The sequence below is a fragment of the Manduca sexta genome, chromosome 1 (assembly GCF_014839805.1).
Source record: "Manduca sexta isolate Smith_Timp_Sample1 chromosome 1, JHU_Msex_v1.0, whole genome shotgun sequence".
Classification (NCBI taxonomy): domain Eukaryota; kingdom Metazoa; phylum Arthropoda; class Insecta; order Lepidoptera; family Sphingidae; genus Manduca; species Manduca sexta.
The window spans coordinates 5440167-5465231 of NC_051115.1; the positions used below are offsets into that span (position 1 = coordinate 5440167).

The following is a 25065-nucleotide window of genomic DNA, read 5'->3' on the forward strand; positions in this document are numbered from 1 at the left end:
AATGAATTAGCAGAGCGGATTTCATAAAAAAATATGGGGTAAAAACTGCGAAGGGGTAACTCACTTTTTATCGGTTAAGGTTCGATTTATAAATACGTAAGTTTGTAGATGTTTCTGTTATAGGACCTTTTAGGTCTAATAAAATTTAAAAATATAAATATCTTATAATAGCGGCGATAGCCTAGTAGGGTGTGGAACGGACTGCCAAGACGAATGTCCGCAGGTTCAAAACTCAAACACACCTCTGACTTTTCTAAAATCATGTGTGTATCCTTTGTGAATTTATCGTTCGCTTTAACGGTGAAGGAAAACATCGTGAGGAAACCTGCGCATCTGAGAAGTTCTCTATAGGAATTTCGAAGGTGTGTGAAGTCTACCAATCCGCACTAGGCCAGCGTGGTGGACTAAGGCCTAATCCCTCTCAGTAGTAGAGGAGGCCCGTGCTCAGCAGTGTGTCAGTGTATAATACAGGGCTGATATTATTATTATTATTATACAAATATCTTAGGTGAAGTCGTTTCCCCCCACCTGCCAGCCTGAGCTGGTTATTTCGGTTTGTACTACCTTGTCTTTATTATAAATTTTATTTCTAATTTAAAATGTCCATAGTTATATAAGTAATTTTAATAGTTGTTTAGAAATAATAATAATTATTCTTATTCATTGTTTTGACGTATTATAAGTGCAACTTTGTTCGCCTACGTGATAAATAAAGTATATTATTTTATTTTTATTTTATTTTTAAAACAAGTGCTCAATAATAAATCATTCTTTGGACTTATCCGTATTATTCACGTATAGTATTTTCATTGTTCTTACTAAAGTCGGTGTCTGTTAATGCATCAACTGCCGAACAGATTTGAGTGAAATTTAGCATATAGAGACTTTCCCGCCTTCACACCCATCACTACAAAACTAACCAGGATCAGCAGTGGCACCATCGACATATATATATACTACGTAATAGATTTGGCGTTCCCAACATTCACTGTGTTCAACTGAATTGAACTGTCATCCATTCAAACTGATTTTAGTGTGGTCAATATTGATGCTTGTGGTTGTGTACGGAGTGGCGCTCATAATATAAAAACGCGAGTCTAAGTGTAAACCTGCATTTGAATAAAAAATATTAGCTAAATAAGTAAAATTATTTGTTGTTCAAGGGAATAAATAGGTTATAACAGTGACTTTTTGGTTGCTATTTTGTTCAGATTTTGAACAAATAGTTTATATGGTTGTATCTATAGAATATACGTCAATGAGTGGCACGAAATTGCCACCAATCGGTAAAGCTCGACGAGTCTCAGGGAACACTAATCTGTTTTTATCCCGCAACGAAATTATTGAAATAGAAAGATAGGGAAGAGTTGGAAACATTAATTGTCCACTTGTCTAATAGCAATGCGGGAGACAAAATAATGAACTAAGGAGACATTTTAACCTCAAGTATAAGGACGGTATCATATCCTGTATTTAATTTCGGTTACTTTTTGTCCGGGGAGCGCAAAGTGGAGCTTTTACAAAGGTCATTACGTCGAAGCCTTGACGAACATTTTGTAATAAATATCAATAAAAAATTATCCAACCTTAATATCAATAAACAATCATGATTAATGTTACACCGAACATGGGGTAGAAATGTTGATACCCCTGAGGAATTCGCGCCCCTGAGGTAATGGGTTTGTTGGTAAAATCTACGGGGTAAATTTTTTGGGGTAAAAATGTTTTTGTTCTACCGACGTACGCGTATTCATACGTACTTTAATGTTGGTAGTTCTCTCATATGTGAGAGTCCGACTGAGTAGGTACCGCCGCAATGTCTAGTTCTGCCGCCAAGCAGCAGTGTGTTGTTACTGTTGTGTTCCGATTTGAAGAACATTGTAGCCAGTGTAACTACTGGACATAATAATTAACATCTCATGTCTCAGACGAGCGCAGTTGTATACCAAACACTTCGTAATTCAAGGTGTTGGTGTTTCTGCTGTTTATAGGTATCGCTGGCAAGCTCGTATCGTCATTCAAAGCAATAAAAAAATATTCATTTTTTGTTACAGAGAAAACATGAACCATAAAGATGTACTAGACTACTTTTCCATTCTATCATACGGTCCACGCAAAGCCGCGAGCCGAACTAGTGTGTAATGTAGGGTAAATATTACCTGATATTGATGTGAGGGAAGATATCAATCATCAGGTAATACGCAATGAGTGCGCACAATTTGTCGGTACATGATTGATTGCCCCATTATTCTCTGATTAAAAATGGCGTATTTATCATGGGGTAACGGAGAAATATACATGCTTTGCTTTAATTAAAATACAAATTTATATATAATAGAACAAAGTCTCCAAAAGCTGTATGTATATGATCGATTTTCCCAAAATCTACTGAACGGATTTTTGCTAAGGTGTTTTTATTACATAGATACGTTGTCCGAGCCCAACACTGGCAAGACGAAAGCAAGCTAATTGCCCGACATTCACTTAGTCAACCTTCAACCACTGTCGCGGCTAGTCGGCTTACTAACTTTTTGTATTTTTATAAATGTGTTTTTAGACGATGTACAAATTATACTCCAACTGTGAATGAAAAAAACGTTTCATTTCATACGTTAGTAATAAGTATGCACTATTTAACTTATTTTTTAACTAATAAATGCATTTTAATCGACTGTCATGGCGACGGGGCGGTCGACGCTCGGACCCGTTCGGGCACACTCGGGCCCACTCGGGCCGTATCAATGCGAGCCGCTAGGGCTGTGACTATAGTAAATAATGCGCTGTTTTTATGTGCAATTTTGTTAGTGTATGACGCGTCTATTTGTAAAACGTGATTTTTGTACGAATTTTACTGAAAGATAGTGCAATGCCTGAGGAACGTTTAGGTAAGAACATTACGGTTTTATGTAAATTTATTGAAATATAATGATTACTGTTGGTTTCCGCATCTGTCTGCCTGAACACGATAAACTCAAAATCTAAACGTATTTCGATGAAACTTGGTATGGAGATTGAGACCCTAGTAAGGATATAGGGTTTTTATCCCTGAACTATATATCGGGACTTTTATCACGGAAAACTCTTGCACGCAGGCGAAGCCGCGAGCAAAAGCTAGCTATAAATTTATAAATTTATTTAAAACTAGCTTTTGCCCGCGGCTCCGCCCGCGTTATAAAGTTTTTCAGGCTAAAGTTTTCCGTTATAAAAGTAGTAGTTTCCCGGGAGCCTCTCAAACTGTCTCCATACCAAATTTCATCTTAATACGTTGGGTAGTTTTTGAGTTTAACACGTTCAGGCAGACAGATGCAGCGGGGACTTTGTTTTATAATATATTTTTAGAACTTTTAAGAGGAATAATCCCGTCATACATCATTGTTGCATAACTTTAATCGTTTACGCAGCGCACGCAACGGAAGCTCTCAAAACTAATAATTTTTCCCCGTTTTTGCAACATGTTTCATTACTGCTCCGCTCCTATTAGTCATAGCGTGATGATATATAGCCTATAGCACTCCAGGAACAAAGTGCTATCCAACACAAAAATATTTTTTTCAGTTCGATCTGATAGTTCCTGAGATTAGCCATTTCTGATCCGCTCCTATTGGTCATAGCGTGATGATACATACCCCATAGTACTCCACGAACAAAGAACTATCCAACACAAAAATATTTTTTCAGTTTGAACCGGTAGTTCCTGAGATTAGCCATTACTGCTCCGCTCCTATTGGTCATAGCGTGATGATATATAGCCTATAGCACTACACTAATAAAGAGCTATCCAACACAAAAAGAATTTTTCAGTTCGAACCGGTAGTTCCTGAGATTAGTCATTACTGCTCCGCTCCTATTGGTCATAGCGTGATGATATATAGCCTATAGCACTACAGTAATAAAGAGCTATCCAACACAAAAATAATTTTCCAGTTCGAACCGGTAGTTCCTGAGATTAGTCATTACTGCTCCGCTCCTATTGGTCATAGCGTGATGATATATAGCCTATAGTACTCCACAAACAAAGGGCTATCCAATGCAAAAAGAATTTTTCAATTTGGACTGGTAGTTCCTGAGATTAGCGCGTTCAAACAGACAAACAAACAAACTCTTCAGCTTTATATAATAGTATAGATATCGTATACAAAATGTTTTTAAATCGTATATTTGAAATATAAAATGCGAAATATAGTATTTTAACTAAAAACACCAACTCTTTGAATTACAATTTGGTATTCCACTGCGCTCGCTAGCCTGAGACATGATATGTTAAGTCTTATTATGTCCAGTTACACTCGCTATAACAGCTACATCAAAATAAACCGACTAAATGTCTCAAGTTTGAAGTAACCGAATAGTAATGTAATTCAAAGTTGTTATTTACCGACTCATCAGGCCGTCTCATTTATAAAAACGGTCATTTAAATGTTTGGGTTCTCTAGAACTGGTTTAATTAAAAAGTTCGCGTCAATTAGATAGCGCAGTGGCTCTCAAACTTTGAGGTCATATTCCATCTATACATATAAAAATGAATCCCTATTTCCCTTGGTCACGCCATCACGCGTGAACGGCTGGACTGATTTCACTATTTTTTTTGTTGTGTTTGTTATGGTCAGGAGAAGGTTCTTATGAATGAAAAAGATCAAAAAAATGCGCGGAATATTAGAAAATTAAAAAAACAACGAAAATATTAATTTTATATAACTGTCAATTATTTGAAATAACTGTCAGCGATTGACAGAATGTGCGCTGCAAATTCATAGTTAGAACGGGACAACGTCTGTCGGGTCAGCTGGTCAATAGTAAAATCGGTAATTTCGGTAGACATCGGCTTATGTGTGGCCCTGGTATCGCCGAGTCCATGAGCAGCTTACCATTAGGGCGGGGTGCTAGCTGGTCTGCCTATTCTTCTTCTTGCGTGGATGTCCTCAATGCTGGGTCGTGACCTCCTACACGGATCATTTTATTCCGGACTATACTGCGCTAATGGTGCCGGTTCTCTGTAACGTGGATTGCTTCGTACATGTTGCTGTCAAGAGCGGAGCGGATTTGGTCCGACCAGTGCATCGGGTTTTGCCATCGAGACCTTTTACCCTGCCTATAATGGCACATAAAAAAATGAGTACACACAGTGCGCCCGAACACATAGTGTAAGCAATGTCATAGATTTCTCTGAAACGAAATGAAATGATTTATTTGAACCTGTCAAATGTTATACATAATTTAGATTCCGTTAATATTAACTCTACCTGTTCGTGCAGTTCTCGCCAGAGAACGGGCAAGGACTCTGGTGCTGCTCTTTTCAAAATCAGTTTAAGCTAAAAATACATGATAAGGAGAGGAGAAAAAATACAATTGGTTTATTATTTTTGAGAGCAGTTCATTTATATGCTCGTAAAATTAAAGTTAATTAATAAGACTATTTAAAGTTTAGTACATTTTACTTTACTAATAACAAGACCAATTTAGTCTTGGACGTGAGGACTTTAATCTAAATTAACGTACATTTAAACCAAGTCCGTGGGGTATAAACGGTTCTGTATGCAAACGTATGTGAAGCCGCAATATCCTGAGGGATTAAATCCTGAAATAACGAATCCTTTGAACCACTTTAAACTAATAAATAAAAACTGAATTTGTTGGTATATTCTAGATGTTTGGGTTAGGTTAAGAACAGCATTTTACACGGGATTGACAACTCATTTCGTCAGCTAAGTTAGATCTCAAGAGAATGAAAATCCTAGCCGAATTTCGGCTACGGCGGCTAATTTCAACGAAGATCAGCCACGCAGGAGATATTATAGTACACGAGTGTGCAATACACAAGCATTCTCTGTTCCTTCTCATAGTCCGGTGAGACATGACCGGAGAGAGATCAGCAGGACCAATGGCTTTAAATGCTTAGATCTCAAGTATTAGATAACGAAATTATTACCGGGTACAATTCCAGACTCAGACCTGGGCCCTTATTCTGTATGATAGTGTAAACGCGTAACGCGGCCGTGTCATGTTATCTTCGAGAATTGTGCGTGGAATGGTATTCTGTAAGCCAAATTTCTATAGTCCTAAACGTGATGCGTTGTGTTACGTGCTTGTTACGGACTGTTTAAATAACGTGCGGGATAGAGAATAAGGCCCCTGATACTAACCGAGCAACGTGGCGCGCTCTGGGGAGGCCTATGTTCAGCAGTGGACAGTTGTAGGCTGATGAGATACTGTGTAGAAAAACCCAATATTAGTTCACTGAACCATGACTGAAAACATCAACAAGGTATTTGTACCGCGAGATACAACTAAGAACGAACCAATGAAATAACTGTGTATTAATTGGCGTAGCTACGTATTTTATTAGGGGCGGGAGGGGGGTGGAGTTAACTAGCGGTAGCAAAATATCTATGCCCATATGTCACACTAACAGCGTTATATAAAATTAATAAATGTTGTTTAGCGCCATCTAGTGAAAAATTGTTGAACTCAGCAACTGTAAATGTGACAGCGGCCATTTTTTCCGATTAGTACAATACAACGTCGTTGCAACCTAAGAAGTTCTCTATAAAAATTTTGAGGTTATGTGAAAGCCTAATCCCTCTCAGTAGTAGAGGACGGCCGCATCCAGTAGTGGGACAATATATAGCACAGGGATGATATGATATACTCGTTATTCATGGAAAATTTTAGCACAATATTAGCAGAGGTAAATAAGAACGCGATTTCATTAATGAAATGTTAAATCCGCCATATTGTCTATGGAAAATAAACGAGTGATCATAGACAAAGTTTGGGAACCGCCGAGCAGAACGGACTGTAAATGAAGTATAACCACCATTCACTATTTCGTTTGAAAAGTTTATTATAAAACTTTCATGAATAAATGGGAAATATTTTATGAAAAGACACAAAAGAAATATTTTTGGAAGATTTTAATGGTATTTAAAACGGGCATGTTTAAGAGTCTAGTTTACGGGGTAAGTCTATTTACAGGTCATTGCATAAATTAAACCTAGTGGCGAGACTCCGCTTCGGATAAATTCCGATAAATATATTTTTGGATCCAATAACGTTTTACAAACAGACGCGTCATAGACTAACAAAATTGCACATAAAAACAGCGCAGTATTTACTATAGTCACATGTACCGCCCTAGCAGCTCGCATTGATACGGCCCGAGTGGGCCCGAGTGTGCCCGAGTGGGCCCGAGCATCGACCGCCGCCTCGCCTTGACAGTCGAGTAAAATGCATTTATTAGTTAAAAAAATAAGTTAAATAGTGTATACTTATTTCTAACATATGAAATGAAACGTTTTTTTCATTCACAGTTGGAGTATAATTTGTACATTGTCTAAAAACACAGGAAGGTATTTTATTTATATAAATACCAAAGTTAGTAAGCCGACTACCCGCGACAGTGATTGGAGGTTGACTAAGTGAATGTCGGGCAATTACCTGCCTTGCTTTCGTCTTGCCAGTATTGAGCTCGGACAACGTATCTATGTAATAAAAACATCTTAGTATGGATCATTCCCAAGAAGTCGAAAACAACTAATATTTACCGGCATTAGTTAGTTATTTCTTATTAAGTTACATTAATACTATTTTCTTGTTTGATTTTAACTATACACTACTCAATAGTTCTAATTTTATCTTAGTCCCCATTTAAGTAATTAAGTCCCCATTTAAGTAATTAACTAGTATATGAGCGCGAAAGAAACACAATCGAGTTTCATGTTTGTATATTTTATATTTTTTTATTGTTTATGATTGTAATCTGTTTTGTGTCTTAATTATCATATAAATGTTTATTTTAAATAAATAAACATTTTGTGCGCGCAGACTCCTCGAATTGTTCCGACTATGGTGTCAGGGAAGATGTGTCATGTTTTGTCGGTTGCTGCGTCGGAAGGGTTTTAGTAAAAACATATTTTGATATCGTGAAGTGAGTGACCCGCGAATGCGGACGTACGGGGCGAAATGGTAGTTAAATTTAGTCCAAGGTCTTTAAAAAAAGATTTAAGCAAATTAAACCATATACTCGTCATTACCTCTGCAATACTAAACCAAAGATCGTCAATGAATGGCGAATATTTTCACTAAAAATCTCAGTTTTACTTTTCTGATCTTACGAATATGGCGTTTGCGTGAGTGTATTACTGAAATTGTGAAGTCGATGCGACGAATTCTCTAAGAGTAGTGGCATTAGGGCGTGTAAAATTAAAATTATTTTTTATTGATATACTAGTTGTCCCGTCTTAACTATGAATTTGCAGCGCGCATTCTGTCAATCGCTGACAGTTATTTCAAACAATTGACAGTTATATAAAATTAATATTTTGTTCGAAACTTACATTTTTTTATTTTATATCGACCACCACAGACGTTAACCATAAACAAAAGAGTGGCAAATATACGGTAGTGTAAAGTTATTTTTTTAAATTTAATTTATTTCTAATGCGTGTTATAAAACTATCATCTTTCTACACTTCTTCTCCATAATAATATCAGCCCTGTATTATATACTTGCCCACTGCTGAGCACGGGCCTCCTCTACTACTGAGAGGGATTAGGCCTTAGTCCACCACGCTGGCCTAGTGCGGATTGGTAGACTTCACACACCTTCGAAATTCCTATAGAGAACTTCTCAGATGTGCAGGTTTCCTCACGATGTTTTCCTTCACCGTTAAAGCGAACGATAAATTCACAAAGAACTTCTTCTCCATATTCTACTAATTTTATAAATGCGAAAGTTTGTGAAGATGGATGTATGGATGTAGGTATGTATATTTGTTCCTCTTTCATGAAAAAACTACGGAACGGATTTGGATGAAACTTTACAGTAATATTGGTTATACATCAGAATAACACATAGGCTACAATTTGGAATGATTCTGTGTAATGGGTGGGTTATGTAGCGTGTTTGCAAGACGATCGCTGGACAAAAAGAATGACGACATGGACCGGGCCAGGCAAACGCTACAGAGGAAGACCGCTTACGAGGTGGCAAGATGAGATTATCAGGACAGCGGGTCATGATTGGATACAGAAAGCTCAGATTAGAGAGCGCTGGAAATCTTTGGGGGAGGCTTTTACCCGTGGCCCCTCCACGGAAAACCCATAATAAATAAAAAATTTAATACTAAGCGTAACCTAACTTAATAAATCATAAATATTAGTAAATAAGTTATAATTTAAAAACTGTATATTAGGTAATAATAGCTTAAGTTAAAACAAAAATTCTTAACTGTTCTTATCTTTTCTAGGAATAAAAAGCTTTTTTATTTCTATTTTATTTATCTGTGTAATTTGGTCATAATATAACGATACATATCAAGTTAATCGGAAAAAAATTGCTAATAAATCGTTTTTCTTTCTAAACTATAACTGTGGAAATTTCATACTTCATCCGTGTTATTTTCGTTAAAAAGGTACAAAGTATTTGTTTCACGTAGTAATAAGAAATTGTTAAGTAATCTTGAAAAACCAGCGGGTGATCCTCTGAAGGTTGGAAGCGATTGGACCACCAACCTGGCTAAACATAGTGCCCCGAAGCAAGGTTATAATGATAGTCCATATATATAAAAATGAATCCCATTTCCCTTGGTCACGCCACGCGTGAACGACTGGACCGAATTCACTATTTTTTTTTTGCTGTGTTTGTTATTGTCAGGAGAAGGTTCTTATGAAAGAAAATATTCAAAAAATTGCTAATTGAAAATTTAAGAAAACTTAGTGATGGTATTAATTTTATATAACTGTCAATTTTTTTAACATCTTATGTCTGAAGATGGCGAGCGCAGTGGAATACTAAACAATACTTTGTAACTCAAGGTGTTGGTGTTTCTACTGTATATGCAGTATTCAGGCGAACGGCAAGCTCGTCTCGTCAGTCATACAAAGCAATAAAAAAAAATACAACGATGCACTCATGGTACAATTTTGAAAGCTGCATGTCTGATATAAAATCACGAATGCTCAAACATATAACAGAAGAAAGGTGGTAGGATATATTTTTATCCGCTCAGACAGCGACCGTACTTCCTTCCTTCCTTGCGTCGATTAACCTCAATGCTGAGGGTCGTGACCTTGCTGAAGAACTTTTGTTCGGACTATGTTTCGCCACCTTGTCCTATCTTCGGCGGCGCGAACGGCTCCGCAAACTGTGGTGTCTAACGTGGACCGGAACTGGTCATACCAACGCATTGGGTTTCTGCCCCGGGGTCGTTTGCCAGCCACCTTGCCAGTCAGCAGCAATTTTTCAAAATTGTCTCCACTTTTCCTGGCAATGTGGCCGAAGTATTCTAAACTTACACAAGCGACCATACACAAGGTGTTAAAAACCACCATAGTGGCACACGTGAGTCGCGTGATCTATGTATATCCTGTTCCAACATAATTGTGTCGACTGAGGGGTAATCATCTCTCGTCAGTCGACGTTCTATTGGACCTACTTACCATCAGGTACAGTCGGGTCATTTACCATGAACATATAGTAGAATATCCTTTATTCCCGTTTTGTAAATTTCTTGCCAGCCCGAGCTAGTTTCTTTGTTTACCTTATAATCTTTCATTTATTTTATGTTCAATATAAATTGTCTTTAGGTAAATAAGCTACTTTATATAAGTAATAATTAAGTATTCTCATGTACCTTGACTTATAAACGCAACTATGTTCGCCTGCGTGATGAATAAAGCATTTTATTTTATTTTAAGTCACATACATTTTGATCTAGTTGGCTCTGACATCCCAACTTTCGAACAAGATAAATACAGAATCGTTAACAGCAATCAGTCAATGTCTGTAAAATGCTGACGCTACTATTTAGATAGTGCTAGCCTTGCTGATAGATCTTTAGTGACGTAGTAGATTAGACATATAAGAACTTGTGGTACAATTAGTGTACACCGCCATCTCGTCGACATCAATGGAACTACGTGGAGATGGTATTGAAAAAATTGTAATGATAACGCACAACAATCACGCTAGATGGCGAGAGACGATACTGACTTGCGATAGCAGAGTTAGCGCGACGCGTAGCATGTATACCACCTTATTCTAAACACAGCAGCGATAGCCTAGTTGGTTGTGGAACGGACTGCCGAGACGAATGTTCGCAGGTTCAAATCCCAAGGACAAACACGTCTGACTTATCTAAAAAAAAAATATGTGTGTATTCTTTGTGAATTATCGCTTGCTTTAACGGTGAAGGAAAACATCGCGAGGAAACCTGCATACCTGAGAAATTCTCTATAGGAAATTTGAGGGTGTGTGAAGTCTACCAATCCGCACTAGGCCAGCGTGGTGGACTAAGGCCTAATCCCTCTCAGTAGTAGAGGAGGCCCGTGCCCAACAGTGGGACAGTATATAATACAGGGCTGATATTATTTATTCTAAACAGATTTTCAGGTTTTGACAACCATAATCGTTGATATCTCATTCTCTCCCAGTGACCGACCGCTTAACAACAAAATGAAAGTTTTGACAGATGCACAAATAATTTAGAGAAGAATATAAACTATATTTCATTAACGGATGTAGCAAAAAAGGTGTCCACGCGTTCGAAATTGCGATCACTTTTAAATATTTAATTTATATGTGTCGCATTCCAGGATCTGTGTATATCCGGTTCCAACATAATTGTGTCGACTGAGGGGTAATCGTCTCTCATCAGTCGACATTCTATTGGAACGTACTCCATATACCATCAGGTAAGGGTCACTTTCCTTTCATGTATAAAAAAACGAAAGTTCGAGTAAATGTTTGGATATTTGTTAATGTAAACGCGGGAATTTCTGAACGGATTGTTTTGGCGCACGGGTAAACGATGTTCTGGAATAATACGGGCTACTTATACTGTTAATATTTATTAAAATTAAACTACTTTTCGGATTCTATCGCGGTTTATTATATTTTAGTTTTCTCCCGACGTTTCGAAGACTTCAAGACACTGTGAGCCCATTCTGTGTAGATAAAATTTAAAAAAAGTTGTATAGTTGTAAAATGTAGGTAGATATTGTAACTTTGACTTTGCGGATGAAGAACACCTCAGTCCCCCCCGTGACCACGAAGGCTGCAAAGTCTTCGAAACATCGGGAGAAAACTAAAATATAAAAAATACCACGATAGAATCCTAAAAGTAGTTTAATTTTAATGTCTAACATTCGCGTAATCATAAGAAATCATTATGTTAATATTTAGTTTAAGAATTTTTGCTGTGCAACTATAAAAAAATCATAGTAAGTTATCTTATTGTTATAGGAAAGTTCTTCCACGTACTGATCGTTGAAACTTCGCAATCACACAGCAAATCCGATTTGAAGGACTTTGCAAAACTTTTCCACACGTCTGGTCTCCGTAGTTCGTAAACAGCGTTGAAACAGATTGATTTTGCAATCCTCTTAATAAAAAATCGTTGGAATTCAATCGTATTTGGTTTTTAAACTATGGTTATAGTAGGGTCCATTTTTTATTGCTTTGAATGACGAGACGAGCTTGCCGTTCGCCTGATGGTAAAGGATACGACCGATAAACAAAAGAAACTCCAACACCTTGAATTACAAAGTGTTTGGTATTCCACTGCGCTCGCCATCCTGAGACATGAGATGTTAAGTATCATCATGTCCAGTAGTTAGCGGCTACAATGTCCTTCAAACCGAAACACAACAGTGACTACACATTTATGTAAAATTAGTGTCGGCTTTCAAGACGGACCATAAAGAATTTTGTTTTTAATTTACGATAAAAAATATAATAATAACATATTAAATATATATAAATAGAAAAAAAGTTGTGTAAATTTATCACGATAAATCTAAATGAATGATAATCAGTTACCACTGCGTCTGATGGTAAGTGGAGTGGGGTCCAATAGAATGTCGACTGACGAGAGATGATTACCCCTCAGTCGACACAATTATGCCGGCCTGTTGTTACTGGTTATACACAGGCTGATCCCGTAACGCGACACTTTGGCCACTATGGCGGGTTTTAACACCTTGTGTGCGATCGCTATCCGGACGGATATAAAACATATACTACCACTAGCAAAATTATATTAGCCACGTTGGTGTTGTGGCAGCTCTTATGGCTCATACTTTGATAGTATTAAAAAAAACAACGGCCACGTTTAAATTTAACAATGCACTATACAAGGCTTATTCAACCAATAAGATACCGATAAAGATTTGTAGCGACGCGAAGGTAAACGCCACTGTAGAGGAACAGATGGTTGCGTTCCTCTACGGACGGGGAAGATCTCCAGTCAGGCAGATGTTTGTGACCGGCCGCGGCACCTCCGACGGTCCCTATTCGGAGATAGTATATATACTGCGCGTTTCTAGTATTATATATCAGACTATGACTGCACGTCGCGAAAATTCTGCTATCGCTAGTCAGAATCATTTATCGCCATCTAGTCTGATTATTGAGCATTATTTCCTAATTTTGACAATATTAATCTTACAGTTCCAGAGATTTTGACTAGATGGCGTTATGTACACTAATTGTACCACATACTAAAACAATGTGGATTGTGTAAGCGTACATTGTAACAAGCAAGACTGAGTGCTTTCTGTAGCAAGATTAGTTTATAAGTAGGTGAGAGTTAATTTTTAATACATTTGACGGTGAATTTTGGAATATGTCTGTGTTGGAAATGTTAATATTATGTGAGTATTTTTAAAATAAAATTAAATACTTTATTTATCACGTAGGCGAACAAAGTTGCACTTATGATACGTCAAAACAAAGCATAAGGATAATTATTATTATTTCTAAACAACTATTCAAATTACTTATATAACTATGGACATTTTAAATTAGGGAAAAATTTAAAATAAAGACAAGGTACAAACCTAAGTAACCAGCTCGGGCTGGTAAGTAGGGGGAAATAGAAGGGTAACGCGTCGCGATCCTCACCGGCGAGGACATGAGCCCTAACCTAGCTAACCTACCAGCCTTTCACTAGCTAGCGAGCACTAGCTTTCTTTTGCGTTTTATACAAAATAAGACAGGGGAGGGAAAAGCAACTAAATTTAGACCGAAGTGATTACTTACTAGATTTTATGAGGGATTACTAAGGGTTCATACTGTAGGGGTATGATTGCTAGTGGTAGGATATATTTTATATCCGCCCGATAGCGACCATCTCTGACGCGAACGAAGCCGCGAGCAAAAACTATAAAATATTTATTCTATTAAATATTTCAAGAGGTAAAAAAAGTAGTCATCAAGACCCAGACTAGAGGAGGGAGATAACCCCCCTTTTCCCTCTTTTAGGTCTGCCTTTGAATATAAAAAACGAATAACATAGTACAAGTCTATTTTCCATCATCATCAGCCATATAAAGACCACTGAACAAAGGCCTCTTCCAAAGTTTTCCAGACGGACCTGTCGAAAGCGGCCTGCATCTATCGTGTTCCTGCGACCTCTATCTTCCATCTTACTACATACTTTTTTGTTGGTTTTTAATTGGCATTTTGTTTACAGTGTCCCTGATGGCTCTCGTGCAGTGTGCCCCACCGGAGGAATGTGATAGGAACAACCCATTCTCGTCTGTACTTGGATTTCCACTGCAGTTCCCCATGAATATGTTGAACGGTGTCATGAAGAATCAATAAAGATATAAATTAATTTTTCCAATCGGCTTTGTAATTTATGCAGGTTCATTTTGACGTGTTAATAAATGAAATTATATTTGTCCATAAAACAATACTATCCTAAGTTAATTTAATAATCGATGTTAAAAATATAACACTCGTATTCATAAACGTTATTTATCTAAGGACGGAGCATTGCTGTGATAACAAGTCTGTTTCTCAGCGTTGTTTATCTGATAGCCAACTAGATTCAAATCGTATCTCAATATCAACCAATCACAACGGCCCTATGTCTACGCACTCCGAAGGCTGTCATGCCGTCAGCACTGAGAAACAGACTTGTTATCACAGCAATGCCCCGTCCTTAGATAAATACGTTTATGAATATGGGCTTAAGTTTCAAACAAAATAAATTTAATTATGAAACAATTTACGGATTTTATCGCGGTTTTCATATTATTTTTTCCCGACGTTTCGAAGACTGTAGTTTTCATGGTCACGAATTTTAATAGGGAAGATGGTTAGAAGCTTGCATAAGTGTAGGATCCTGTTCTACATTTAATTAAATCAGAACCCAAAAGACCGGCTGCCAGACTTCAAGACACTGTGAGCTCATTGTGAATAAATCGGACCGTCAACAATTAAATTTAAAAAACAAAATTGTATAATTGTAAAATGTTGGTAAATATTGTAACTTTGATTTTTCGGATGAGCAACACTGCATCCGCAGTGACTACGAGTGAGCCGGGAGAAACTTATAATATAAAAAACCGTAATAACATCGGTACCTCCGCCCCTGAATACCCAAAGCGATATTATATAAATAATGTATTAACAATTGATTTCAATACACCTGTGGATCACTTTTGTGAATTGTGGTGGCAAACAAATATGTCCGCGTTCTCCAAAATAATGTTCAGGAATCATATGGTCCGCGACATAAGCGTAAATATAAATACATTTGTTGCCCCCGAGACAGTTCTTGTGCGCTTGATCTTCACACCTCGTGCCCGCACGGGGGACATTTGTCGCTCTAGGCACATAGTTCAGTGTGTACGCCTCATGGTTACCAGTACACATTGAGGCCTATAAGAAAGGACTGCACATACTTAGGAAGGGTCCTGTCCACCCATCCATTCTTCTCTAAATTCCCTCTTTTCCCAGTTGTACCCCACAACTACTATAATTGTGCTTGTATAAAAAAATATTGTCGGATACATCACGGTCACAAGCTGTAATTATTTTTATTGATTAAATAAACAAGCAGTCCGCCTTATAGCAGTGCCGGATTTAAATTTTTTATGAGTGTAGGCCATTTTATTTCCGCCGCCCCATATAGGTAGGTTTATATATGTAGGTTTCTAAAATACTTAATTATTTTCCATTTGTTTGTATTTTGGAAGGCACTAAAGTTAAATAAACGAATGATTAATTCAATCGAGTGAGCGTCCTCTGAAATCTGCCGCCCCTAAGAGGCTGCCGCCCATAGCCCGCGGCCCATACGGCCTATTTACAAATCCAGGACTGCTTTATAATAAGCAGCACCTGTCGCCAATAAAATTTCGCAGTACTTGAGGCATAGCCAAGCCCACCTACGGACTAAGAGCTTGTTTTCAGCTGAATCGGCGTTGTACAATCAAGAAAAATTTGGTTAGAAAAAATCCGTCGCATATTGTAACTTAGATATTATTTTAGCTGATGTTAATATACTGCCGTGTTAAGCGTAGAAGCGGTATGTCAGGGAAACCTTATTTCGAGATAATCTAAGTTTTGTAAATATAGTCTTGTATGTAAAACTGAGACGGAGAAATTATTTTAAGGTTTTTAACAAGTTCTAAACAAGATACCGTAATTTAGGTACGTTCATTGGATGTGTATTTCTTTAAGTTATCTGACAACATGAAAACCTGGAAATTACTTAATGTTTTTATAATATGTAAATCTTACAAATGCATATTTTGCCCTAAAAATGCTCGAACCTAGATTAAAGGAGAAAATAAATATAAAAAAAAAACAAAATCCAAATAAATAATTTATTTCCAATTAATTACAGACGAATACCACAATTTCCGAAACAAAAATTTTCGATATAAATTTAACTCCTCTGTGTCCGAAGCCACAATTGAAATTATTCTTCAGATTTCAATTTAATAGCATGGCTGGCAAGGTGCCACGCAAGGGGGGCATGGTGGTAAGCATGGGGGGCATGGTGGTAGACACGGGGGGCATGGTGGCAAACATGGGGGGCATGGTGGTAGACACGGGGGGCATGGTGGCAGACAAGGGGGCATGGTGGTAAACACGGGGGCATGGTGGCAGACAAGGGGGGCATGGTGGTAAACAGGGGGGGCATGGTGGCAAACATGGGGGGCATGGTGGTAGACACGGGGGGCATGGCGGCAGACAAGGATCACACGGTATACATGCTGGCGTATAGACAGTGGCGGGGCATGCGCATGGTGTCGGCTGGCATGGAACGCAGATCTGTGGAGGGCAGACGCAGGGTTGCCCCTCCCTGCCTATACAAACAGTGCTGCCATCAGCGGTGTTGTAGCAGCGCCATGGTGCTGCAGCTGCGAAGCTGATCAGTGCTGGAAATTAGAACAGATGTTGTATTCCGATTAGAAGGACATTGTAGCCAGACTTCTGACGATAATGTACTAGATCTAGCGGATATAGACTCTCTACAAAGCATATTCAATGTATGTATTTGTGAATAAATAAAAAGGAATTATAAAAGTTTTTACTGGCAGTAGTCAGTGTAACTACTGGACATAATAATTAACATCTCATGTCCCAGACGTGCGCAGTGGAATACCAAACACTGTGTAATTCAAGGTGTTGGTGTTTCTACTGTTTATCGGTATCGCTTACCATCGGAACGGCAAGCTCGTCTCGTCATTCAAAGCAATAAAAAAAATTAGAAATCATTATTAATAACACTCACCCAAAGTCAGAACTATTTGTCGCCACATTTTTGCCGCTAATGCAGCCTTACATTGAGTTAGGCACTTATATACCAAACTTTAGTCTAATTTACGCTCAGTGAAGAAGTTAAACGTAACAAATTGATGTTTTAGATTTCTTATGTTTACGCGAATTAAAAAAAGCGGCGATGGCTTAGTTGGGAGTGCGACGGAGTGCCTAGACGGATATTCGCAGGTTCAAAACCCAAAAGCATCTGACTTGTAAAGTTATGTGTGTTGTCCAGCCCATGAAAGCAAAGTCTTCGAAACGTCAGGAGAAAATAATAAATAACCACGATAATATCCGTCAAGTTTTATTTCAATGTATTTTTTTACACAACTTTGAAAGAAAACATCGTGAAACCGCATGCATGAGAAGTTGCCTATAGGAATTTTGAGGGTGTGTGAAGTCTGCCCGCACTAGGCCACTAGACTAAATTTCTCAGTAGTAGAGGAGGCCCATGCCTAGCAGAGGGACAGTATATAATACAGGGCTGATATTATGATTATACAGGGTCATTTTGACATCGCGTTACTAAATGAATCCACATACTTATCTACTTGGAAATAACACTTTACAACAAGTTACTTGAGCCGTAGATGTAAAATCAAAAAGTGTAAGTTACGAACAAAATAAATATTAATAAAAAGCAATTTTAATTTTACGCGCCCTAAAGCCACTACTACTACTCTAAGAGAAATTGTTGCAGTGGCAACATCATACTTTCTGTCAGAAATACACCCAGGAATATGCCATATTCACATTAAACTACAAAATGATCAAGAGAACTGAAAACTAAAACCAGGATTTTTCGTGAAAATATTAGTAATTAATGGATGATTTCTGGTACAACATCAGTAAAGATGAATACGATTATGTGGTTTCTGTATACTAGATATTCCTCGCGGTTTCGCCCGCGTGAAAGAGTTTTCTGGGACAAAGGTCCTGCTATATATTTTCCAGAGAAAATAGCCCATGTCCTCCCCAAGATCACAAATTATCTCCATAGCAAATTTCATTGAAATCTGTTAGATAGTTTTTGAGTTTATGGCATTCAGACAGGCAGGTATGTATATTAGAATTACAATGACGTAAGTGCAAAAAAAAAACATTAAATTGACTTTATAATCCAAAAGATTTCAAAAGTGCCAAAATACGCGGCCGGTCGGACTCAACATTTGCTTGACTTGAGATCTTCCCTTTCCTTAGAGGAAGAATAGTTTCCTTCAGTCACAACTATACGTAGTTACAATATAAAATCAATATCCAATGTTATTTAAATTGATTGTGTAAGTGGAACAAATTAAATTAAAATGAAGAGACGTTATTTTCACATTAAATCAAACGTGAATTATTGAAAACATTATTTTTGTATATAAATGGTGGGAAATGGTCTCAAACCCAGAAGGGACCGAGATGGGGCGACTAACGGCATTGGGTATAATAGGTAACTATAAATTTAACCATCATGATAATTAATCATCATTTAATCAGTATGATAATGAATCGTTAATTTAACCATCATGATAATTAATGATAATTTAACCAGTATGATAATAAATCATCACGATCATTAAACTAGATTAGTCACTATAATATTACAACTATTCAAAATAATTCTCTATTATTATATGGATACACTATTTGAAAAAACATTGTTTTTTTAATAATGCACTCTTTGTAAAAATATGTATTTATTTATATAAAGTACAGTGATAAAAAAATGAGAAATAATCTTAGTGATACTAATCAGTATGATAGTAATAATTATATCAGCCCTATATACAGAGTTCTCTATATTAATTTTAAGAGTGTGTGAAGTCTGCCAATCCGCACTAGGCCAACGTGGTAGATTAAGGCCTAAACTCTCAGTAGAGTAGGCCCGTGCAGCAGTGGGACAGTATATACACGTATTATTTAAAGAGTTCTAATATTATATAGAGCGGATTGGAAAGATTATCATACAAAAAATTTGCGCTCATGCGATGGTTACTCAATCTACGGAGAAATAGCAAAACTTCAATGTAAAATACTTTATATTTTTTCCATATCGTGATGCTCATTTTTAATTCGTATATTAGCATATTTTCTATAATAATATATATAAAAATAATATGAGCCCTGTATTATATATCTACTGTTCCACTGCTGGGTACCGGCCTTCTCTACTACTGAGAGGGAATAGGCCTTAGTCCACCACGCTGGCCTAGTGCGGATTGGTAAACTTCACACACCCTCGAAAATTCCCAATAGAGAATTTCTCAGGTATGCAGGTTTCCTCACGATGTTTTCCTTCACCGTTAAAGCAAGTGATAATTCACAAAGAATACACACATAATTTTTTAGAAAAGTCAGAGGTGTGTGCCCTTGGGATTTGAACCTGCGGACATTCGTCTCGGCAGTCCGTTCCACAACCAACTAGGCTATCGCCGCTTATATAAATTTTCTATAACCTTACTACAAATAAATTTTTGAGCGCAAATTTGGTCCTGATTGTTTATAACTATGCTGTTTAATGTCTTTGATTGTTTCTTTTACAGCATTGATAGCCACAGCGGCATCGGCGCCGGCGCCTCAGTACATGCCATGCATGCCGTGCCCGGAACCTTCGCCGTGCATGCCGTACCCACCAGGGCCTCCACCACCATGCCCCCCACCACCACCCTGTAATCCCTGCATGCCGGCGAGTGAGTTCATTTTTTAATATTCAAACAGTTCATAATGATTTTTTATGTTTACGCGAATGTTAGACATTAAAATTAAACTACTTTTCGGATCGTTTCGCGGTTTTTTATAAGTTAGTTTTCTCCCGACGATGACACTGTGCTCATTCTGCGTAGATCGGTCCACCAAAAGCTAAAATTTCATTATTAATTATATAATTGTAAAATGTAGGTAGATATTGTAACTTTCACTTTGCGGATGAACAACACCTCAGTCCTCCCCGTGACCATGAAGGCTGCAAAGTCTTCGAAACGTCGGAAGAAAACTAAAATATAAAAAAACCGCGATAGAATCCGAAAAGTAGTTTAATTTTAATGAATAGTCCATGATTGATTTTTTTTTTGGAGTACTGCCATGGTTATCTCCGGGGGTACCCTGCGAACGGTGTACAAGCGATCCCCCGGATTAGCAACCACGGCAGTCCCTGTGAGGAGTTGGTGGGCCCGTTATCACCGAGGGTGCCAGCGGACAGGACGCTGGCGACCCACGGCTATCCGGTCTCAGGGCCCGGGAGGGAGAAGGGAGGGGATGGAAGGATCGAAGAGAAAAGGAAGGAGAAGGAGGTTTTTTAGGGAGGTTGGAAGGGAGAGGAAGGGGAAATATTCGCGAACTCTTATAATCCTCAATGTGTATTTAGCAACCATGAGGTATACACACTGAATTGTGTGCCTAGGGTCGCGGCAAACGTGCTCCCATGCATGGGCGTACTTTTGGTGTGGAGACTCAGCGCACAAGAATTGCCTTTGGGTCCATGAATGATTGTACTTTTACACATTGGCACACGTCTCGTACATTTTCATTTATACAATTCCAGAGAAAAAGTTTAATACTTCGCTAATCACCAAGTTTACGCGAATAAGCGTCGTAGTAGATTTGTTTAATTTAATTATGACGAATTTCACGTGACCTACTATTCAACTACATTTGAAACTAAAGAAAAATTATGTTTATAATAAACACAGGTTTTATTTATTTTTGAAGTCTCACAACAGATTTTAATATGTATTTGATATGTTTAGTAGAGGTGATTAAACTGTTTCATACATTTCAATGTGGAAACGAGCTTGCTGCTCGTGTGATAATAAACGACTATCCTTAACATTAGGTAGCAACCATGGGCGCCGCCAAAATTACTTTTAGTTAGGTGCATTGCATCTATGCATTATACTACATAGTATATAAGTTAATTTTTTTTTTCAAATATAAATTCCACGAGTATTTGAACATGCTTTACCATAACAAAACCTCTGTGGTTGATAATTCTCATTGTCATTTTGATTGTTTTAGACAGGGGGTGCACGTGCTCTCCCTTGCACTCTCCTTCCGACATGCCCATGGTAGCAACGCCATCCGAATTTGAATTCTAAAGCACGACTATTGCTGCGCGCGTCGTAGTGAAGTATTGACAACTATAATCAAACTTAAACCCTTTTTCCAGCTCCCTGCGGCGATGGTCCAGTTCGTGTGATGGTGCAACGCAACTGCATTCCTGAACGACTTACGCAAGTCGGCTTCCAAGAGGTCAAAGTGCCAGGAGGGAGCATCTACTTCGCTCCATCCCCCGACGTGGTCATCCAGCCGCCCGCGATCCTCCTCCGACCACCGCGACAGCCGCCCATCACGCCCCCAGCGATAACCGTTCAACCCCCGCCAATGCTTCCCCTAACCCCACGGCCGATTGTGGTCAGGCCTCCTCCACTACCATGTATAACTCCGCCTCCAGTTCTGGCCAGGCCTAATCCCTTACCACCTATCCAGCCCGCAGCTGTAGTGGTCAGGCCTCCGAAACCAGCTCCTATTCAGCCCCCACCGGTTACTGTTACCCAGCCAACTCCTCAGCCGTTGAATCCACCTCCAATTATGGTCAGGCAGAGGTTACTCCCCAATTTACAAGGACCGACGATCTGTGTGTCAACTTCAGCCATCCAGGGTGGAAGGCAACCCATTCTCCCACCCTGTGTGCCCCCTTGTCTACCACCCTGTGTGCCTCCCTGTCTGGCCCCCTGTCTGCCACCCTGTCTGCCCCCTTGTTCGCCCCTGCCTTCCACCCTGCCCTGAACCTTGTATGGCCTACTAACTCACACAGATAGAAGTTGCTAATTAGAATTAGACCATCTTGGTGGGTATTATATTTGTAAGTTTTATTTACGTAAGTTGTAATGTAAGCCGTGACTATAACTACGAAGTTACGCTAACAAATTCTCAGTTAGTCACTTGAATAAAACTTGCGAATATAAGAACTGCCTAAAATAAGACCTATAAGAGAAACCGCCTTCCTAATAACACATCCGCCATTTACAACTTTGTCTTGCTTCATATGACGAATGTCTAAACGTAAACTAAATAAATAACGATGTATAGAACTTTGCTGTTTACTAGGAAGATTTGGAAACTTGTATAAAGAAGATATAACTTGATAAAACCTCGATAAGTAGTATAAATATGATGTCGATGAACAGTGGCGGTCCTAAACGACGCCAAGCTCCAAGCGAAAGCAAAAAGAAACAGACGCGAGGCCCGGGCAGAGTAAAAAAACGTTCCCCTGTTTTAACAGTTTCGACGGTAAGAACGTAAAAAAGGTCCTGCGAGGCACCACGCGAGGCCTCTATAAGCGCGAAGCCACGGGCGGTTTCCCGGTTCGCCTCCCCCAAAGGCCGCCTCTGTCGATCAACATTCCTTGTGTGGTCAGCATGCGTAACTCACTGTACGTACATTCGTTAAATACGAGGAATAACGACCTAAACGTTTACCATATGGTTCTCTTTGGAACCAAACATACCAACAAGCTTTGTAATGATAGAAACACAACAGCACGAATGGAGGGCACTAGCTTGAACTTGGTATTCTATGTTAAGAAAAATGTCCTTATGTAATAACTAAGTAAACAGAAAGAGGAAGACACTATAAGATCACTTAAAACTCTAATCGTAAAGAGAAAAGAACTGATGGAGTTATTGTCTTCTAGATGTTCAAAGCTGAAGCCATCGTTTGAAAACCACCAGCCATATTCACAAACAGTACTATCGGGACTTACAGTGTTTGAACTCCGTGTCCACAATTCTTTGACTATTCCAGTAATGTCAGAATATATCTACTCCAACTATGGCCCCTATCACACATGCATTGCAATTTTCATAGGGAAAGAACTGAACAGACTTCATTGTAGTACTATTAGGTAATGTTTGTGAACATGGTCGTCTTATCAGAGGTTATTTGAGTCCTTGTCTTCAGAAAGGCGTTTCGTACGGCCTCTGTAAGGTCAAACTTCTTGGTTCTCATATTATGCTTGATTAGCGACTTCTTTATTCCCAGATCTCTCAACGAAATACTAGTTATAGGTACCCGTATAATTCATACCTCAGTGTGCATGTACAAATGTGTATATATAAATATATTTAATAAAATTATAATGTGTATTGTGTTATTTTGTTTGTTTTATTACCCCTGTGTTTTTAGTCCCTTCCGTGACCACAAAGTGTCTGTGTCTCGTGGCTGCAAAGTCTTCGAAACGTCGGGAGAAAACTAAAATAGTTAAAACCGCGATAAGATTCGTAAAAAAGTTTAATTTTAATGTTTTATTTACACTTTGATTTGAAAAGGCATCTAATAGTTATATGTTATGTTTACTGATATTAGTGAATCATACTATGCTATTAATTTTATGTTAGTTTGTAAGCATTGGAGTGAAAAACGCTGTTAAGCCTAATTAATAAAAATAAAATATATTAGCCTAGTTGGGAGTGAAACGGACTGCCGAGATGTCCGACGGTTCAAATTCTAAAGGCACAGACCTTTGACTTTTCTAAAATTATGTTTGTATTCTTTGTGAATTATCAGTTGCTTTAACGGTGAAGGAAAACATCGTGTATACTTGAGAAGTTCTCTATAGGAATTTTGAGGGTGTGTGCAATCTACCAATCCGCATTACAGCGTGGTGAACTAAAGCCTAATCCTTCTCAGGAGGCCCGTGCACCAGTGGGACAGTATATAATACAAGACTGATATTATAAAGTTATTTCTTTATAGATCACAATAACATAAGTTACTTTTATAAGATTTATTATAGAAGTTAATTACACACGAAAACCTTACTAATGCAAATTTTGTATACCAGTGACAGTAAAGTACTTATATTTACTCAGTTACAACCGTGTTCACAAACAATACTATGAGGACGCAGTGCGCCTGAACACTGTCGGCTGTCATAGTTATCTGTGGCTATGTTCAGCTTTGTTTATCGACAGCCGACTGGAGTGAAGTTGTGTCAATATTAGCCAATCACAGCGCCATGTGTACGCACTGCGACTATCGTGACGAAAGTACAGACTTATTATCACAGCATTGCTCCGTACTTAGCTAAGTAACGTTTGTGAATACGGACTTTAGATATTACGTAAATGAAACTTATTCAACGAGACCCGTCTTTTACAGAATACTTCGCCAAAATCATATAAGCGGCCGTTCAAATATTACGTTACGCAATTTTTTAAGAATTTTGACCCTCCACCCCCCACAATGTAACGCGCCGTAACGTTTTCCTGTACGCCCCCGCACCCCCTCCAAAAGTTATGTAACTCTAAAATTACATTTTTTTCGCAAAGTACCGGAATATCTATAAAATAACTTTGTTATGGTTTTAAAATAAAAAATCTTTTGTTATATAAGACGTTGTACGAAAATCTTGATTTAGACTTCTAAGCTATCCGCCAAAAAGCGGCGATAGCCTAGTTGGGTGTGGAACGGACTGCCGAGACGAATGTCCGCAGGTTCAAATTCCAAGGGCACACACCTCT

General features: G+C 38.3%; 3 protein-coding genes and 1 long non-coding RNA gene across 4 annotated transcripts in view; 2 read left to right on the forward strand and 2 right to left on the reverse strand.

Annotated features, from left to right (window-relative positions):
- The window catches only part of LOC115452390 (igLON family member 5), a 107641-nt gene that overhangs the window by 40626 nt on the left and 41950 nt on the right, over positions 1 to 25065 (reverse strand). The window lies entirely within an intron of this gene.
- On the forward strand, positions 13609 to 14696 carry LOC115452840. Its single transcript, XR_003939520.1, has 2 exons — positions 13609 to 13650; positions 14472 to 14696. It is a non-coding gene; the product is annotated as an uncharacterized LOC115452840 (long non-coding RNA).
- Positions 16601 to 17637, reverse strand: LOC115452833 (small proline-rich protein 2H). Its single transcript, XM_037436570.1, has 2 exons — positions 17529 to 17637; positions 16601 to 17172 (listed from the first exon to the last, which is right to left on the reverse strand). Exons 1-2 carry the CDS (start codon positions 17554 to 17556, stop codon positions 16724 to 16726), a joined length of 477 nt encoding a protein of 158 aa, XP_037292467.1. The 5' UTR covers positions 17557 to 17637; the 3' UTR covers positions 16601 to 16723.
- Positions 18899 to 23686, forward strand: LOC115452839 (36.4 kDa proline-rich protein). Its single transcript, XM_030181448.2, has 3 exons — positions 18899 to 18995; positions 20089 to 20235; positions 21711 to 23686. The coding sequence occupies exons 1-3, from the start codon at positions 18938 to 18940 to the stop codon at positions 22328 to 22330; spliced, it is 825 nt and encodes a 274-aa protein (XP_030037308.2). The 5' UTR covers positions 18899 to 18937; the 3' UTR covers positions 22331 to 23686.

What these genes read in the sequence shown, in the direction of transcription:
- LOC115452833 (XM_037436570.1), bottom strand. Translation starts at nt 17,556, where the DNA reads ATGTGGCGACAAATAGTTCTGACTTTGG. An exon ending in ACAAATAGTTCTGACTTTGG is followed by an intron (nt 17,173 to 17,528) that starts GTGAGTGTTATT and finishes TCTAATTTCCAG; the next exon opens with CACTGATCAGCTTCGCAGCT.
- LOC115452839 (XM_030181448.2), top strand. Translation starts at nt 18,938, where the DNA reads ATGGTCTCAAACCCAGAAGGGACCGAGATGGGGCGACTAACGGCATTG. An exon ending in AACGGCATTGGGTATAATAG is followed by an intron (nt 18,996 to 20,088) that starts GTAACTATAAAT and finishes TTTCTTTTACAG; the next exon opens with CATTGATAGCCACAGCGGCA. An exon ending in TAATCCCTGCATGCCGGCGA is followed by an intron (nt 20,236 to 21,710) that starts GTGAGTTCATTT and finishes CCCTTTTTCCAG; the next exon opens with CTCCCTGCGGCGATGGTCCA.